Here is an 18,550-nt window from a genome sequence, read left to right on the forward strand (position 1 = left end):
GGTCCTAATAAAAGGTATTACATGGATTTTGTCCTAGTTTGTGGATTTTGTATGGACTGTTTACAACTTTTTTCTATTTTATTTGACTACACTAAATCCTAATGCGTTTGATCCTTAACAATATCAGACATGAAATTGACAAGAAAAATATGAGCCTTTTGTTCCCACAGCACAGATGGCTGTTGCTAACTAGAAGCCACAGGCACATCAATTAAACCTCCAGAGGTTTAGTCTCTGCAAGAGAAAGAAAGAGTCTCTTGTACAGGCGTTCAGCCTGCAGATTGTAAATGCAAATAACATGTTGTCTATTAGGCAACAAAAGAAATCAGGGCCATGCAAATGAGCAGATCATTCTTTGTTCCTCTATCTCTAGCAACATTGTCCTTGAAAGAAGACTGGATGAGAAAATACTTTAGACAGCCATGGCCAAATCCTGTAGTGTGGAAACCCCAGAGAATGGACTGTAAATGTTCCAGTTGCCAGCTGGCTTCACTCAGTTCACATCATCTGCTGTTTTGCATATGCACCTCATAATGCATAAAATCAGAAAATCTTGATTGGCTTGGGTCCTGTGTGTCCATTTTTTCCTAAAGGTCACAACAAGATCTCTTTATTTCTCTTAGCAAGTACCTATTACAAATATCTCCATGCTGTCTTAGACTAACAAGGTAGATGTTGCTTTGTGCCTTGAAAACTGAATGGGTAACAGATGTATTTATTTTATTTAAAACATTTCTATGCTGCCTTTCTACTCACATATGGCCCCAAATCAGTGAACATCAAAACATTAATATATTTAAAACATTAAAATGGCATTTAAAATATTTATACAATTCAATAAAAGCATGTAAACACTACATGGGAGGAGGGCCAATAAAAGTGTACTGGGGGCACACCAAATGAAACAAAAAAGTCTTAATCTGCTGACAGAAGACAACAACGAAGGGAGGCAGACCAATCTCACTGGGGAGAGAGTTCCAAAGTTTCAGCACCATGATCGAGAAGGCCTTTCTCAGGTTGCCATCTATCTAGCCTCAGTTATATTTGCAGCAAGGCCTCCAAAGATGACTAATGGGTGGATAAGTTCATATGGGAGAAGGTGGTCCTTAAAGTATGTTAGCCTTAAGTCATATAAGGCTTTAAAAGGCCAATACAAGGTCCTTGAATTAAGCCTGGAAGCAACTTGGGAACCAGTGTAGATGAAACAAGACAAGAATGATATGGTCCAATGGCTCGCTCCAGTCAACATTCTGGCTGCAGCATTTTCTATCAACTGTAGCTTCCAAACAGTCATCAAAGGCAGCCCCACATATATCACATTGCAGTAATTTATCTAGATGTTTCCAGTAATTAATCTAGATTGCAGTAATCTAGTTTGCAGTAATTAATCTAGATGTTTCCAGGGCACGCACCACAGTGGCGCAACTTCTCATGCCCCTTGCAATTTCTACAGCTTCCCTGGGATCTGCTGGAACTGTGAGATAGAGCTGTGTCATCTGCATATTGGTGGCAACTCCGTCCAAATCTCTAGATGACCTCTCCTAGTGGCTTTGCATAGATGTTGAAAAGCATGAAGGACAAGATAGAACCTTGTTGAACCCTGTAGGCTAGAGGGTGGAACAGCAGTCCCTCAGCACTACATTGTGAAACCTACTTTCAAGATAGGACCAAAACCACCATATGGTAGTGCCTTCCAGCCCCAATACTGAAAGACAGCCCAGAAAGATACCATGATCGATAGTTTCAAAAGTTGCTGAGAGGTCCAGAGAATTAACAAGGTTACACTCCCTCTGCTTCATTCAGAAATCCTTGAGGTTGAACAGCCACTGCTTGTTCAATCACCCTGCTCCAGAATGGTACATTTGAGACTGGACTGTAGTTATTCAACTCTCTTGGATCCATAGTAGGCTTCTTTAGGAGTGGACACACCACTGCTTACTTCAAGGCAGGAGTGTCTACCCCCTCTCTCAGGGAGGCAGCCAGGAAGTCATACAAGTAGATGGCAGGTCACAAACTTCCAAGAATTCCGTCTACTTCCTCAGACTGGGTAAGTGAAAGGTATTCCACACGACAAATCATAATCCTGGGATAATCCAGTCAGGATTTCCAGATCCCACACTGTTGTAGGGTGATCCCCCCCTGCCTTCACCAGCCTCTGCCTCCCCCACTCAACTGGCAAGTGGGGGAGGGAACACCTGGAAAGGCCAGAGGCAGGCTTGAGGCACATGCGCAAAGCACGTGCCCACCACCAGTCATGCCAGAAAATGATGTCATTTCTGGCATGATATGGAAGTAGTGAGTTGCACTACAGGCTAATTTTTTAAAAATCAGTCTCAAATACTAAGTTTTGGGTTGGTTTTTAGAAAATCAGCCCCCAATGTGACTAGAGATGGGCACGAACAGAAAAAAACACCAAACATGATGTTTGTTGCCATCCACGAACAGGGACTCACGAATAACCACGAACATGACCCTGTTTGTGAACATGTTCATGGTTTGTTGTTCATGGGGGTCAGCAGGCTCTCCTCCAGCCATCATCCAGGTTTGGTCAAGATCCCTACTGCACCACTCCTAGAAACCTGACCAGAGCAGGCACCAGGAAAGGTACCAATAATAAATAATAGCTTGGTCCCAGAGCCTGGCAGCAGCCCTGAAACTTGAAGGGGTAGATCCCCTTGCAATGACCACCTGTCTGTTTAGAATGGGGCCTCACAAACAGCTTGTTCACGAACAGCAGATTGGGCTGTTCGTGGCTTTTTTTTGTTCATATTGCTGTTCATGCCCATCTCTAAATGTGACCCGTTGCTTCTGTGTTGTGCCAGAAATATCAACATTTTCCAGCATGATGGGTGAGTGAGGAGCATGCATGTGCATTGTGCGTGAGCAGGATAAGTATCCACTCTTCTGTGTCCCAGTTTGGCCCTGAGAGGAGCTGGCAACCCTGCATCAAATCTTGTCACTGCTAATGAGGATTCCAAGTAGGAATGGATACGAGAGATATTATCCGCAAAGAGCTTAGTGAAATGATCATAGCAAGCTGCAGGGCAATCTACTTCTTCCTGTAGGCTGGAATCCAATAGGCCCACGATCTCCCAGAAGAGTTCCACAGGTCTACACTGTGTGTATGCAATGGTGGTAGAGAAATGTTTCTTCACCATCATCACTACCGTGGAGTAAAATGAACTCTAGCCCATGCCTTGTTGGATTCATCCTAAGTCCTTCTCCAGTGTTGTTCTAGCCGTCTCCCTTGTCTTTTCATTCCCTTTAGCTCTTCAGTAAACCAAGGGGCTGCCTGTGCTGTTAGACCTGAGAGGGGGCCTAGGAGCGATTATGTCAATTGCCTAGGTCATTTCCTTATTCTAGAGGTCAACCAGGGCATTGACAGCAGCACTGGCTATATCAACAGGAAAATTTCCTAATGCCATCTGAAAACCAGTCAGATCCATCAGGCTATGGGGGTGGGTCATCTTAATTCCCTGCCCCTGTGGTGTGTGTGCCTTTTCGACAGTGTTGAATGTGTTGTTAACAATGCTTTGTCACTGAAGTCTCTGGCATTTTTGTTATTGATGTGGAATTCCTTGCTGTGCTTTTATTCTGCTGCTTTTTTAAAAATCTTGCTGTTTCATCATTTTTAGCTATTTTGCTGGGGTTACAGCAATCTTTTTATGGCTCTGTTATATACTGCTTTGAGCACCATTGTTTTATGGCAGAAAATGTGGTATATACAATTTTAAATATATGCAATAAATAAATGTCTACTATCATCTGAGAATAATCTTTTGGTGGTGCCCATTCAGATGACAATTCAAAAGCTTGGAAGCAGCCACCAAAAAAAAATCACTACTTCATGTTGCTCCCAAGCTTTTGAATGTCTTTCTTCAAGTGGTTGCTGCTTAGCCTGGCCCCAAAGAATCCTTGCCATAAGCTAAAACAGGCCTGGAAATGGACCTGTCATCCCCTCTTCTTTTTACTAACAGAAACCAAGGCTTGAAGGCTGGCAATATTGTTGCGGCCATTCTTAATGGTAAAGGCATTGTTTTTATTACTGGTGCAAGTTAACTTCACTTTTTTAAAAAAAGATTTCAGATCTTTCTGCAAACCCAGGGCTTTTCTCAAGTTTGTAGAAATTTCTGCTTTATATTTTTCATGGCCCCAATCTTTGGGTTTAAGTATTCACAGATGGAGACGTTATATTTATTGATATAAATTCTGTAGGAGAGACGGAGTGGAGGGAGGAGATCCAATTCATTTGATGAACATGACTAAGACATTCTCTCCTGCTGCTGCTTTTATCTTGTTTATTAGCCAGCCAGTGTTTTTTTTGTCCTCTGCGCTTTGCGTCTTCTCAAATGCCATTCTCACAGATCTCTAGAGAGTTACCAGCAATCAGATGCTTGAACATAATAAAGCTTAGCTTACCTTCCTTTCAGTTGTGTGATCCTGTTATGTTAATCAGATATCAACACAAGACAGCTTTTAATGCATTGTTATTCCACATAAATTTCCTATGAAGTATTCTCCAGGGGTCTAACTGTGTTTATATTTGTGTACTTTTCTATGTTAAAAATAAATTAATTTTTAATTTTATTTTTTAGCAATGTCTGCACTTAAGAAGAAAAATTAAGGCTGCATATCACATTCCTAGGAACTTTTTAGTTGTTAGTATAACATTTTCATTATATATTTACATGGAATCTAGAAAAATAATAGAGGGATATTGTTCAAAAAAAGGACTATTAGCCCTTTGTCTTTCTCCCCCACCTCCTGCATCTACAACTGTCTCTGCTACCATCCCCCACCCTTCCCCCTTGTCCTCACATTCCACCTTTAGCCACTATCTTCAAGAAAGGGAAAAAACCCACTGACTGAATGGAAAAGAGGCAGGCCTTCTTGCTCTTCCCCTCATCCCACTCTTTCCCCAGGCATCCTCACTCCAATTTAAGTGACCCATGCACAGAGGAAAGCTTACATGTGTGCATCTGTTATAGAATCCAGAACCACAGGACTATATTGGTAGTATAGGTAAATGCGCATTTGAACGTAGAGACTCTCTCCTGCACAGAATTGAAACAGCAGTCTTTTGGATGTGCACTTGCAACATGTATATTGCTGCACATCTTGTTGAAAGCTACACAAATTTCTACATTTGGATGTACTTTTCCTTAACCCCTTGATTTCTTATCCAGCAAGTGATACATGCACAAAAACTTGCTTCTGTGTATAGGTTTTTGGGTGTGGGTCAGGGTTCTTAGTTCTAGCTAGAGGGAATTGCAGCTTCTCTGCTCAAACTGGGGAGCATCCTGCTCAGCCAGATCTCTCTTCAGGCCTGGCTTTACAGAACTGCCACCAGGCGTATCCACTGCAGCATTAATCTCAAGATGTGGATTGGCAGAACTGACACACAGTGTGTCACAGTGGCTTCTGCAACACAACTGTAATCACAAGGTGTCCTGCTCAAGCAGAGGAGGAGTCAGCCAATAGGCAACAGGGACAGCTGGGACCCACCCATGCCCCCAACCCACTCACAGAGAAAAGAAAAAGCAGACTCCTGGCTCTAATTACGTCCACCCTATCTGAGGCTCAGGCAGCAGGCTTGAAGTGGCTGCTGTGGCTCCTGCCCACACTGAATGGGGCAAGGGCCACCCCTTTCTTGGCTTTGGTAGGGAGGTAGAGATGGGATGATGGTGATGCTGAGGCCTCAGCCTGAATTTTTGTACAGAGCCCCAGGATTAGTAAGACAGCCCCTGCTTAGAGTTGGCTCTATCAGTGCCAAATCTGGAGAAATCTACAACAGCTTCTTTATGGACGCCAGGCATTTCGTAGCTCAGGCACAGTACTTGCAACTGTGCAAATCTTCTCCTTGGCTCATTTTGAAGTTTGAGCAGGAAACCAGTTTCTGCCTTTCAGAAGTTGATTGGACAAGATCTCCTCTCTCAACGAGACAACGGGTTAAAAAAGTGATTGGCTCCTACCAAACAGTTGTCAGAAGAAATTGTCCCATGTATGGCATGTATTAACATGTTGCAAACTAGCCTAGAGCTTCCAATGTATATGTGGCATACCATGAACATTTAGGTGTACTGTTTATCTTGAACCTTCTCTGTATACTAACTCTCTTAATTGTAAATGGGGCTCTGACTAATGAATCTGCTGGTCCCCATGTTCTGGCTCATTCTCATGTTCCTGGGTTTCAGAGAGACAGGTGAGGAGGACAGAACAGAGGCTTGATTGAAGCAGACTGAGAGGACCCATTGTCTCTCCCCATATCATCACCTTGCAAATATTTTACTGTTTCTTTGTATTGTGGCCTCTGAGATGTTTGACAGCTCCTCTATTTTTGCAGTTTTTGACAGACAGGAAAAAACAGGTTTACCAGGCCCCTGGATGGGTTGCCATCCATGACTTGGCAGATCACAAGCTGTATAGCATTTGAATACCTCAGACCTGTATGAGTGATGATTCATTTTTCTGAAAGATAAGACCTTCAAAAATCAGCTCTGGGAGTTAGTCAGATAAACTGGCAACATGAGAAAGAAAAGCCACACAACAAATCAAAGCATCTCTTTTGTAAGTTAAACTCCCTCCCCCATACACACGGGTGTATTGTATACATGAGGGAAAGACAGCCATGGAAAAAATGTGCGAGACATTCACGTGCACAAAATATTTACAATACAATTTAGAACAATTTTGAGAACTCAATGAAAACTTATTATTTTTGATCGTTCAAGGGTGCTGCTCAGAATTTGCAATAAAATAGTGACTCAAGTAGAAAAACATATGTACATTAGGCTTGTATAAATGAAGTGGTTGACACAGAATAGAATACAGAGCCACACCACCACCAAGAGGCTTTATGTACATAGACTGAAGAAACATTAAGCAAAGAGCCATCAATTTTCAATTTTGTATGCAACTGAATGAAAAAAGGATATAGTAGTAACCAATACGTTACTTAATTAAAGCAAATACTCTTTATTTTGTATTAATATAAATTACAGACCAACACTCTCAAAAGTCTTCTGATTAAGAAATATAAAGTTTTCTTTTGCAAAAATAAAGTGCTTGCATAGATTTGAGAGGCTCCACTTTATAAATGTCAGAAATAGCCCTACTATACACATCTGACCTTCAGTGAACTCTTCAATGATATCAGAAATGCTTTGGTCATATTCTATATAACAAAAACAATAACAATAATAATACAGAATACAAGCATTGTATTTAAGCACAGAAATGCTTAAATATTCCAGCTATGCAGAATATGAAAAAAAGCAAAAAGCATGGAATGAGGCAACTGTCATGTCCTCTTTTGATCAAGTTGCAACAATGAGAACTCTTGATTTACAAAATGTATAGCAAAGTGATCTCCCCTACATATCCCACCACTGGTTCAAGTACAGAAATTCTCAAAGACATCAGCCCCCTCAACCCAGTTTCGGAAGCAGTTGAGCCCTCTCTCTCGAATATGTTTTCTGCCTTTATCAGTGATGACTTCTCCAGTTTGTTTCACAATAATAAGTTTAGGAATAGCTGTGATGTTGTACTTCTTTTTCAACTCACTGCAAAGAAGAAGGGGGAAATGTTAAACACACAGGTTCATAAGCAATGGAAAAAAAATCTTATTTTTAATTAAAACAGATTTGTTACATTTAATTTGGCTTGTGTGCATGCTTTTGTGGGTTTTGTGCAACTTAATTTTTTTTGCAAAGAACTCTGGTTAAACATGTTAAATGCTACTGAATACATTTATTTATTTTACTTCATTTATATCCCACCATTCTCCCCAGTGGAGACCCCAAGTGGCTTATATAGTTTTCTTTTCCTCCAAATAATCATCACAACAACCCTGTGAGGTAGGCTAGGCTGAAAGTGTGTGACTGGCCCTAGGTCCCCCAGTAAGCTTCTATGGCAGAGTGGCCATTTGACACACCATGCTGGCCCTCCATCAAACATATGGAATTAAAAGCTGTTTTTCTATATGAAAGAGTGAACTAGGGGGAAAATATCTGATTCTTGAAATCAAGAATTTGCATTAACCAGGGGGGAAATCAAGCTTTATAAATAAAGCCCAATTCGACAGATATTGTTTATATTTATTATTGGGGGCTTCCTACTGGATTTAAGGGCTGGAAAGTCATCACAGTTACTAGGACCAAGGAGACACCAAGACAACTTTGTACTCTTTTATGTTCTTTAACGGCTTGACACTATGTTTTGCGCAGTTCTCATATTACAAATATTTAAGACTGTAGAAACCAAGCAACATGGATATTGACTTTCTAGACCTGTGAACCTGTTGTCATAACTTCTATCATTTCTTGCCCAAGAAAATAAATAAGGAGCTCCCTTCCCTATCCCTTGCAAAAAGTTTGTTTTCTCCATAATACAATAGTACAGCATGGCATGTTTTGTGTAGGAACATTATCTTCTCTTTTAATATAAAATCACTTAAATCGCTACTAAATTGCCAAATATTTTGCAGCCTGTTGCAGGTTTCCAACTATCTACTCAGCTTTGTTGTTGTCATTCTCACATTCCCCTCACTTAAAAATATTTTAGTTTAATTTAAGAGGTTTTTGTCAGAAAACCCTTCAAGACTGATTTCCATCTGAATCCACATGTCTAGTACAGAAATTCCTAAACGAACTGAGCTGCACCAAACTTGTTCCAGCTGAGACATTTACCAGATGCTGCTATTCTTCATGTTTAGAAGGGCAAATCCACTAGCATTCCTTTCACCATGCACAAATCACATGCTTGATGTTTCATCATGTGGAGGTCCTGTTTGATTTGTATTTAGCTTTCCAAGTACAGCTACTGGCTTTACACGTGATAGTCTTTACTGTGCCTTTGATCATGGAAAGTGTGGTGCCTGCCAAGTATATGATGTAGACTTTGCAGATAAGCATCAAACTGACAGGTCAATGTTGTGGGAAAGCTTGATCCAGAAGAGGTACACCCAGAAATGATATGGATAATTAGTGTGTGCGTGTGTGTGCACACGCGTGCGTGCCCGCGCCCGCACGCGCACACACACACACACACACACACACACACACACACACACACACACACACAGGAGGCGGATGCAATGCTGGTAAATAAGAAAGGATGAAGTGTTACAAAAATGGATGCTGGAATATTTTGAAGTGTGAGTTTACAAATACCAATTCATAATTTGACGGCCTTCAAGTCAAGGGACTTTGCCTGTTGAGATATCTACTGCTCAAGTGGGGAACTGTCCTTTGCTCTACGACCAATGGCCTGCCTTGTGAGGGAGGGTGCTGAGATCCTTTTGGCTGATCTTGCCAGGTGCTTAGTTGCACCTGGGCCCTTCCACTGGCAAAACATGTTCTCTGCCACTGAGTTATAGCTCATCCACCCCTCTTCAGATTTTGCTTGTCACTTCACAAGAATTTCATATACACACCACTTTTCACCTCCTACAAAGTCTTCAAGTGATAAAATTATGGAATGAGGAAGCACCAGTGTCACAAAGCCTCATCTAACTCAGGCTTGAGTTGATCTTCCTCTGCTCTGAGGTAACAATTCTCTTCACTAAGTGTATGAAGCTGAATAATGGGCAGGGAAGCCTTTAGTGGCATGGTTGACGTTTAGCTTCAACTTTCTTTCTTGTCCCACCCTTAAGGAACATATAAATGATAGAGTAACCCAGCCAAGTTTAAGTAGGGGAAAGATCAGAGGTTTGTGCTTCCCTTATAAAGTAACTGGCACTCAAACCTTATGGAGATTCAAATGAAACAAAGTTTATTTACAAGTAGGTAGAATAAGTTGGCAGGTGTTTGAAACTGAAATAACTTAGAAGGTTTTCTATTGAATACTTCACTGGTGTGAGGCACAAAACACTTGGTGTGCTTCTTAAGTGGCTGGCTTGAATGAGAGATGTTGGTGTTATCAGACCTGAAGTTGTTAAAAGTGAGTTCTTTCTGAGGTTGGCATTCTTTCGCAAGTGCTCCACTTTTAACACAGAGGCAGCATGACTTCCCCTCTTCTGCAGACCTTAGGATTCTCCACTGAGTCAACACTAGTTTTAGATACTGGACAGGAGTTATAGTTATGCCCAAGCTATTCCCCTGTTCCTGGTGTTGAAGGGGAGATTCTTTTCTACCCACTTCCTTGACACACTACAATTCCCAGATCTCGTGTCAATGCAGAAGTTAGTACTGTCTTTCCCACTTTAGTCCAAGGACTGAAAGTGCGTCACAAATGTTATGATTTCTTTTGTAAGGGTACACCTTCCCGTCCCTTCCTCACAGAGAACTCTCTGACTGACCCTCTCTCTGGTCAGAAGCCAGACTCCAACTGCCCTCACTCTTCAGTTTACTCCAACTCTCAACCCCTCCCTCTGGCAGCGCCAACTGTCACCTCAATATTCCAACACCAACTGCTATTTCATGCTAGCCACAGAAAAGAGGGAGGGGACATGTCAATCTTCCTTCCTTCCTTCCTTCCTTCCTTCTTTCTTTTCTTTTAATGCCCAGCAATCCCAGCGTTTTAAGATGAGTCCCACAACCAGTTTAGGTATATGCATAGGAGGCGCGACCACAGAGACCCCTCCCCTCCCCAAAGCACCAGCGACTGGAGGGGCTTGGACCCCGACATTTCTTCTTTAGAATCTAGGCTCTGCCCAGAAAGGTAAGGCGCCCCGTGCGGGGCACGAGGCCAAGCAACACCTGCTTACTCACTGCTTCAGCGGGTCGTGGAAAGGCAGCGCCAGCCAGTCGCCGTGCATGTCTTGCATGTAATCCGACATCTCTTCGGAGCTGCGGTCGGAGGAGATGAAGACGATCTCGAAAGGGGCCGGCGACGGCGCTTCCTCCACCAAGGCGCCGTAGAAGTCGCACAGGACCGGGGTGAATTCCCGGCAGAGGGAGCACCATGCGGCCGAGAAGTACAAGCCCACGACCTTGTTCTGCAGGGCTTCCTCGGGGTCCACCACGTGCCCGTCCTTGTTCGTGAGGAACCGCCCGCTGAATACGTCGACCATCCCGACCGCGGGGGGTGGGGGGAGGAGGACGAGGGAGACCCTTGACGGAGGATCGCCTTCGGGGGCGGCGTTACCCACCCGCTGACCTGAACCCGAGAAACCGGAAGCACCCAGCCGAAGGCACCCTAGAGACTCTTCCCTGCAGCTCCCTGGCCCTAAGAGCGGCGCGTGGAGTGAAGCGGGATGTTCTACAGCCCGGGGTGTTCCGTTTTCTTTTCTGCGCTCTCCCGCTTCTGCTTCGTGGGATGGGGGGGAGGGGGGATCAGTAACAAGCGCTCGAATCGGATCCCAGACCCAAAACTTCTCCGAGCAGTCTTCAAGCACCTCCGGGGCAGGGGGGCGGCCGGGTGGGTGCTTCGGCCAGGTGGTGCGCTTGCGTGCGTGGGGAGGGCAGGGAGAGCTCAGGCTTAGTCAATGAGCGGGAGAAAAGCGCCTTAAGGTCGAAGGGACGGCGGCGCCTTTGTTTGCTAGGGCTAAAAATGGAACGAGCGCGGCTAAAAATAGAGCGCCCAAGCGGCCCAGAGAAGCGCTTCCTAGAGCTCCGCCTCTCCATCGCTATCCCGATTCCCGAAGCGGGCTGGCACAGCGGGGCGGCCCCGGCGCCAAGCTCACTCTCCCGGCTTCTGCACAGGGCGGCTCAAGGGGAGTTGGGTGCCTCCAACTAGGCACGGTTCTGTAGGACCTCTAGACAACCTTGGTGGTCTCGAGGAGAGAGGGGCTCAGAACAGGTATCCTTGAAAGCAACAGGAATTTTGACATGCTTGGGATTGTTACCTATAGTACATCCCCATCTTGAGACGATGCTTCCAGAGTGCCACAACTCAGGACAGTGAACCCTTCTTCCAGACCACCTGTCCCCAGTTGGCCAACTACTGCATTTAGTTACAATATTTGCACCCAGTTCTTCTGTCCCATCAAGGCCACCACTCCTGGGTACCAAAGGATTAACACCCTTTTCCAGGAAGCCCATTTAGCATCTTTGCCAAGGAGAGGTTAGTGACAGACAGGCCTCACCCTCCTTAATATAGAAAGGAGCCAGAGCAGGCGCTAGTGAGGCTCCTGCTAAAAGCCAGAGATTACCAGGAATGTGGGTTTATTTAGCAGCCCCCCCCCCCTTTTTAGGGTTGCCCACACAAAAGAAACACTGCCCTTTTAACAGAGGCTTAACGCAGAAATGAACAGCTGAAGCTTTTCATGGCAGTGAGGTAAACAGCATCACCTGGTCATTGCTGCAGCTTAAATGGATCCTAAGGGGAGGAGGTCTAAAGGGACTAGTTAGCAACCCTACTTGGCAGAACCGAAGAGGGTCTGGCTACCAGGACACCCAAAGCAAAACTTGCAAAGTTTAGAAATGCAGCATGCTTGCTCAGGCCAGTAAGGTAGACTGCCTCTCTCTTGGAGGTTTGCATCATCCTTCGGTTCTAATCCCCCCCCCCATTTCACCATGCTCCAAAGGCTGGTTTGTTAACTGCCATTTACAAAGAAATGGAACAGGGCAGGAGTCCCTCAATGGGGAAAGGGGTGGCCTAACGATGCAAATTATGCCTTCCTGATAGGTCTCTGGTAAAGGCTTCTCACCAACATACTTTCTAGCTGGCCGGGTGAAAACTGCCCTGTCCCAGAGGCCGAACGTGTGCAAAGGGCCAGCTGAGCATTATCAGGGCATTTAGATACCCCCCCCACACACACAGACAAACAAACACACTGGTGATTGGGATGCTCAAACAGATCCCAAGGGTACAGAGGGTTGCCAGCCTCCAAGTGGTGGCAGGAGATTTTCCTGGAATTGCAACTGCTCTCCAGCGTTGGGTAGCAGATTCTGCGTGGGCTGACTCCCTGCACCCCAGAAAAGCCACCCTTTGCTGGGCCTGGAAGCCGGCGCCCTCCTTTTCCCGGCGCTCAAAAACGCAGCGTCCCTTCTCCAGTGCACCCTTCTTGAGCCGAGGTGCTCTTGGCTGGTATCCCAGCGAGAAGATGGATGCCACCAAGAGCAGGTGGGCCAACAGGGCTAGGGACACTTGGCAGGAGCCTGTTGCCCAGCAGGCAGTAGAAGAGGCATGAACTGGGGCAGGACAAGGCAGAAGTAGTGGGGCGTGGTACAGCTGCTGCGCCCAGGAGCTGCTGCATCTCACAGCGGTCCTTCTCTGCTCGTCTGCCCTTCTTCTCCGACCCCTGCCTGGCTCCACCTTGTCTGGGCCGCAGCCGGCATTCCACGTGGCCCGCTCCAAGCTGCCCAAATGCGATAGCCAGTGTTTCCCCTGGCCAGCAAGGCTTGAGGCCGCCCCTCTTCTGCAAGCCTGCCAGTGCCAGCCACTTAGCTCACAGTCTAGGCCAGGGGTGGCCAAACTTGCTTAGTGTAAGAGCCACATAGAATAAACGTCAGATATTTGAGAGCTGCAAGACATGATGCATTGAAGTGACTTCAGATGAAGAGGTGGGTCTTGGGGAGTGTCCTGAAAGTGACATCACAGGAAGGGGTGGGGTTTCGGTGCAGTGTGCTGGAAGTGACATCATCGAAAGGGGTGGAGCTTGGGAAGAGCCATCTCCTGACCTTTGACTTGGAAGTGACGTCACAGAAGTGATGTAACATCCTTGCTAGGCTTCACCCCCAAAGTCCCCAGGTATTTTCTGAGTCAGACCTGGCAACCCCAACATTTTTATTGAAAATATGAAAGACATGGAAAGAAAAAAGGAAGGAAAAAAAGGCAAAGGGAGGGAAAGACATGGACAGAAAGAAGGAAAGGGAGGGAAGGGAGAGAGGTAAATAAACTAAAATGTATGGCCATGGCAATACTCAGAGACCTCCAGGAGCCACACAATATGTCTAGAAGAGCCACATTGCTCCTGAGCCGCAGTTTGGCCACCCCTGGTCTAGGCTGTTGGAGCAGCCAGCACCGTAGGCAAAGTGCGTAAAAGGGAGTCTTGAACTTTTGATTAACTTTCCTTAGAGTCTATTCTATTTTGTCTTCTTTTGGGGGGTGCGGATGTTTCACGCGGAGGGTTGCCAACTCCGAGTTGGGGGAGAGAGTGCTGGAGATTTGGGGGTGGAGTCTGGAGAATAAGGCTGTAGAGTCCACTCCTGAAGCTCTCATTTTCACTGGGGTCTGGAGAGCAGAGGTAATTTAGGGAGGTTTCTCCAGCCCTCACCTCATGCAAACACTTCCTAAAAGGAAGTCTTTTTCCTCGCACAAAACTATGGGTTTGAAAAGCCTGAGGAATTTTTTTTAAGTATTCCACTGGAAAGACTTAGAAGTGAGGGGAGATATGTTGAAAAAAGTCAAGGTTATTGTTTTCTCTTTTGTCATGAAGTAGGTCATTATACATGGGGTTTCTTCACTCAGAAAGCTGGGATTGAAAAGGATTTTTTCCAGGTATTTCAATGGAAAAGCATGGAAGTTTGGGGGTGCTTTGGGGGAAAAAACCCATGGGAACTTTTCCTCTTATGTCATGAAGTAAATGCTTCTTTAGACAAGGTTTTTCCCTGCACTAAGCTGCGCTTGAAAAGTGTGAAGAAGACTTTTTCAATTCCAATGGGGAAAATGTGAGTGATGGGGGCACTGGCAAAAAGAACCTAATAAGAACTGTTTCCCCTTTTTTCATAAGGTAAATGCTTCCTATAAGGAGGTCTTTCCTTACACAAAACACTGGGTTTAAATAGCCTGAGGACTTTTTCAGTTATTCCAAGGGAAATCATGGAAATTTGGGGGATGCATTAAAAAAAAACCTCATGGGAACCTTTACCTCTTATGTAAGGTAGCCAGCTCAAGGTTGGCTCAGCCTTCCATCCTTCTAAGGTCAGTAAAATGAGTACCCAGTTTCCTGGGGGTAGAGTAGATGACTGGGGAAGGCAATGGCAAACCACCCCGTAACAAAAAGTCTGCCAAGAAAACGCTGTGATGCGACATCTCCCCATGGGTCAGTAATGACTCAGTGCTTGCACAGGGGGCTACCTTTACCTTTTTAATGAAGTAAATGCCTCCTTAGACAATGTTTATCCTCACACAAAATACTGGGTTTGAATAACCTGAGGAATTTTTCAGTTATTCAATGGAAAAAAACATGCATGGGGGGGGGGGGTGGACAAAAGAACCTCATGGGAACTGTTTTCTCTTTTTTCATAAAGTAAATGCTTCCTATGAAGAGATTTTTCCTCACACAAAATACTAGGTTTAAATAGCCTAGGGACTTTTTCAGTTATTCCCATGGAAAAGTCCGGAAATTTGGGCATACGCTGAAAAAACAAAAACCCTCATGAGTCCTAGCTGTCTCAACTATTTTCCTAAGTTGAATTTGAGGAAAGAGGGGAAGCAGCCACACTCATGGGGGCTAATCGGGGAGGGACCAGATTGCAAGCCCCCTCCCCTTAATTTTGCTGGGGTGCCAGTTACTAGCTTTGTGAGGCAGGGGTAGGCTGTGCAATTGGTGTGCTCAAGACACAGACTGCAACTGGCTTGACAGTGAGTTATTTACTTCAGTTGTACCCTGCTTTTCTCCCCAGTGGGAATCCAAAGCAATTTTACCTCATTTTTCTTTCCTCCATTTTATCCTTACAACAACCCTGTCAAGTAGGTTAGGCTGAGAATGTCATTGGCCCAAGGCCCCTCAGGAACCTTCCATGGCAGAGTGGGGATTCAAAGCTGGGTCTTCCAGATCTTAGTCTGATACTGTAACCACTACCCCGTACTAACTGTCAGCCAGTAAATTATTGCCAGTTACATGCTCTGAGCATATCCTGCCTCACAGGGTTGTTGTGAGGATAAACTTGGAGGGGAGGAGAATGATGGAAGTAGCTTTGAGTCTCCAGCAAGGAGAAAGACAGGTTATAAAAGAAGTAAGTGTCATGAGACAGCTGCAGCCTCAACTGGCCACCTTACCTCTTGCCCCAGAGTCCTCCTCAGAGAATGAACAGGAAGAGCCATCAGGGGCTACTCTGGAGTCAGAGCCAGCTGTGACAGCTGCTGCTCCAGAGGAAACTCAGCAGGAGCAGCCAGAAACCTCTGTGGAGGCTGTTGGAAACAAAGACTCCCCCAGAGCAAAAGAGAAACCTGAACTCCCTGGGCCAGCTGAGAAGAGGAAAAATAAAGCAAAGTTAGCTCTGTTGGAGTGGAGAAAAAGTGCTTGTTTGCAGGCACAACACGTGCTGGGGCTATCAGGCAAAGAGGCAACACCTGCCCCTCGTTAGGACAGTATAAGAGAGAGAAGTGGAAAGAAGCTGAGCGTTGAAGGAACTCAGCTTGCTACTCCTTGTGACCTAGAAGCTCCTGACCGGCCCTTGCCTTGTACCCTGCTCTGCTTGTTGATTTATTGGACTCTGACCTTGGCCTGCCTTCTGACTTCTCTTCTTCCTGCTCCCCTCTCTGACTGATGCATTGGTTCTGATACTTGGCCTGACTGCTGGACTCTTGTGTGCCCGCTCCTTGGCTACTGACTTTCTGGGAACTAACCTGGGTATGGCTTGTGTACTCCCAGATACTGCATCTTGCTGGGACCATCTGCAGTACCGGTGAGCCACCTGCCTGTCGTGGCCAGCCCTGAGCGCGACAGTAAATGCATAATTTCCACACACACCCCACCATGTCAAAGCCTTTTTCAGTTTTTTAAAATGCAGCATTGGATATCATATTGTCATAACAATCTGTGGAGTAATATGCCACCATCCTCCATTGGGTGGGGGTTGCCCTGGAGTAGGGAAGGACTCAAATGCCCCAGTCTTGCTAGTTTGATTTGATTGCCCTCATTTCCCCCTTGGAATAATTGCAGTGTCCTACTATGGAGAGGTTTTTGAAACTCAGAAAAACCAGGGGTGCTCCTTCCCCCTCCCCCACTGCTTTCCTGCCTTTCCCCAGTCTTTGGCAGGGGTTTCCTTCCCTCATTTCTCTCTCTGCCACTGAAAGAGGTTCCCTTTCCTGAAGCACCTTTTCCTGCAGGCAAAAAGCAACTAAAAAGGCCAGCAATGGAGTGTTTTTGGAGAGAAACTGAGAGGAGCTAAGTCTTAAAAAAAATGGCACAACTGGCTCTTTTCAAAAACTGTACATCTGTGACTCACTGGCTGTGAGGCAAAAGTTCCCTCACACTGACAACCATGCTTTTTAATGCCACAAATTGGTAAAGAACAATGAAAATGTTGCTATAATATAGATATTAATGTAGCAGGATTTCTGCCTCCTCCCCATCGCCACCCCCATTCCAGAATATGTCTGAAAAAAATAGTGTGAGTTTTCAAACCTCACAGGGATTTTTGTGCCCTGCAAATCTCCCGAGTGTCTTGAGGGTACAGTTTCCAATTGTGTGGTGTTGCGTTTCAACATGAAACACAAGCGTATTCTCAAAGTCAGTGCAGAATAGCAAATTTCCTCCTCCTTAGGGCAAGGCTTTTCTCAGGCAAAATGTATAGTATTAAAAATTTGGAGGACATTTTCAATGTTTCCAGGGGACAAACTGGGAAATTTTGAGTGCGCTGAATAAATTACAGCTGTGGAAGGGGGGGGGGTTGTGTGTAATGAGGTCAATACTTCTAAGATGAGGTTTTCTTCAAAGAAAAAGCTGGGTTTGAAAAGCCTGAGAACTTTTTCAGTTATTCCAGTGGAAAAATATGGAAATTTGAGGGTATGCTGAAAAAAAAACCCTCATAAGAACTATTCTCTCTTTCGTCATAAGTAAATGCTTTTCCTCACACACAATCCTGGGTTTGGAAAGCATGAGGGATTTTTAATTTATTTCAAATGAAAAATAGGGAATTTGGGTACATTGAAAAAAAAAAACTCCTAGGAACTGTTTTCTCATTTGTCGTGTAATGAGGTCAATGCTTCTAAGATGGGGTTTTCTCTCAAAGAAAAGGCTGAGTTTGAGAAGCCAGAGGGCTTTTTCAGTTATTCCAATGGAAAAAAGGAAATGTGGGGGTACACTGAAAAAAAAATCTCATGGGAACCATTTTCTCTTTTGTCATGAGGTAAATGTTTCCAAAGAGAGGGTTTTCCTCACACACTCTCATGGGTTTGAATAACCTGAGGAACATTTTAATTATTTTATTTTATTCCAATGGAGAAAATGGAAATTTGGGGATGCATTTTTTTTAAAAAAAACTCATAGACACTATTCTCTCCCTTGTCATGAGGTAAATGTTTCCTTTAACAACAGCTCTTACATACCACTCTTCTAAATAGATTAGTGCCTCACCCAGATTGGTGAACTAGTATTGTTATTATCATCCCCACAATGCAGCTGGGGAGCTGGGCTGAGAGAAGTGGCTCACCCAAGGCCACCTACTGAGCTCATGGCAGTAATGGGATTCAAACTAGTAGAGTGCTGCTGATTCACAGCCAAACCACTTAACCACGGTGCTACAGCAGCTTCTGTGAAATATTTATCTTTTGTAATGAGGGAAATGTTTTTTAAGGCTCCTCACAGGCAAAATGTGTAGTATAGAACAGTCTGAGGACCTTTTCATTAATTTTGTGGGGAAAATTGTGAAATTTAGGGTGCACTAAATAAAAATTCCTGGGAATGATTTTATTTTTTATAATGAAGCAAATGCTTCTT

The 18,550-nt window shown here is 44.7% G+C and overlaps 1 protein-coding gene across 1 annotated transcript; it reads right to left on the reverse strand.

The window, feature by feature from the left end:
* Positions 1-7,009: 7,009 nt before the first annotated feature.
* Positions 7,010-11,436, reverse strand: NXNL2 (nucleoredoxin like 2). Its single transcript, XM_054987305.1, has 2 exons — positions 10,710-11,436; positions 7,010-7,562 (listed from the first exon to the last, which is right to left on the reverse strand). Exons 1-2 carry the CDS (start codon positions 11,009-11,011, stop codon positions 7,394-7,396), a joined length of 471 nt encoding a protein of 156 aa, XP_054843280.1. The 5' UTR covers positions 11,012-11,436; the 3' UTR covers positions 7,010-7,393.
* Between the last annotated feature and the right edge of the window lie 7,114 nt (positions 11,437-18,550).

This window comes from Eublepharis macularius, chromosome 8, assembly GCF_028583425.1.
Source record: "Eublepharis macularius isolate TG4126 chromosome 8, MPM_Emac_v1.0, whole genome shotgun sequence".
NCBI lineage: Eukaryota > Metazoa > Chordata > Lepidosauria > Squamata > Eublepharidae > Eublepharis > Eublepharis macularius.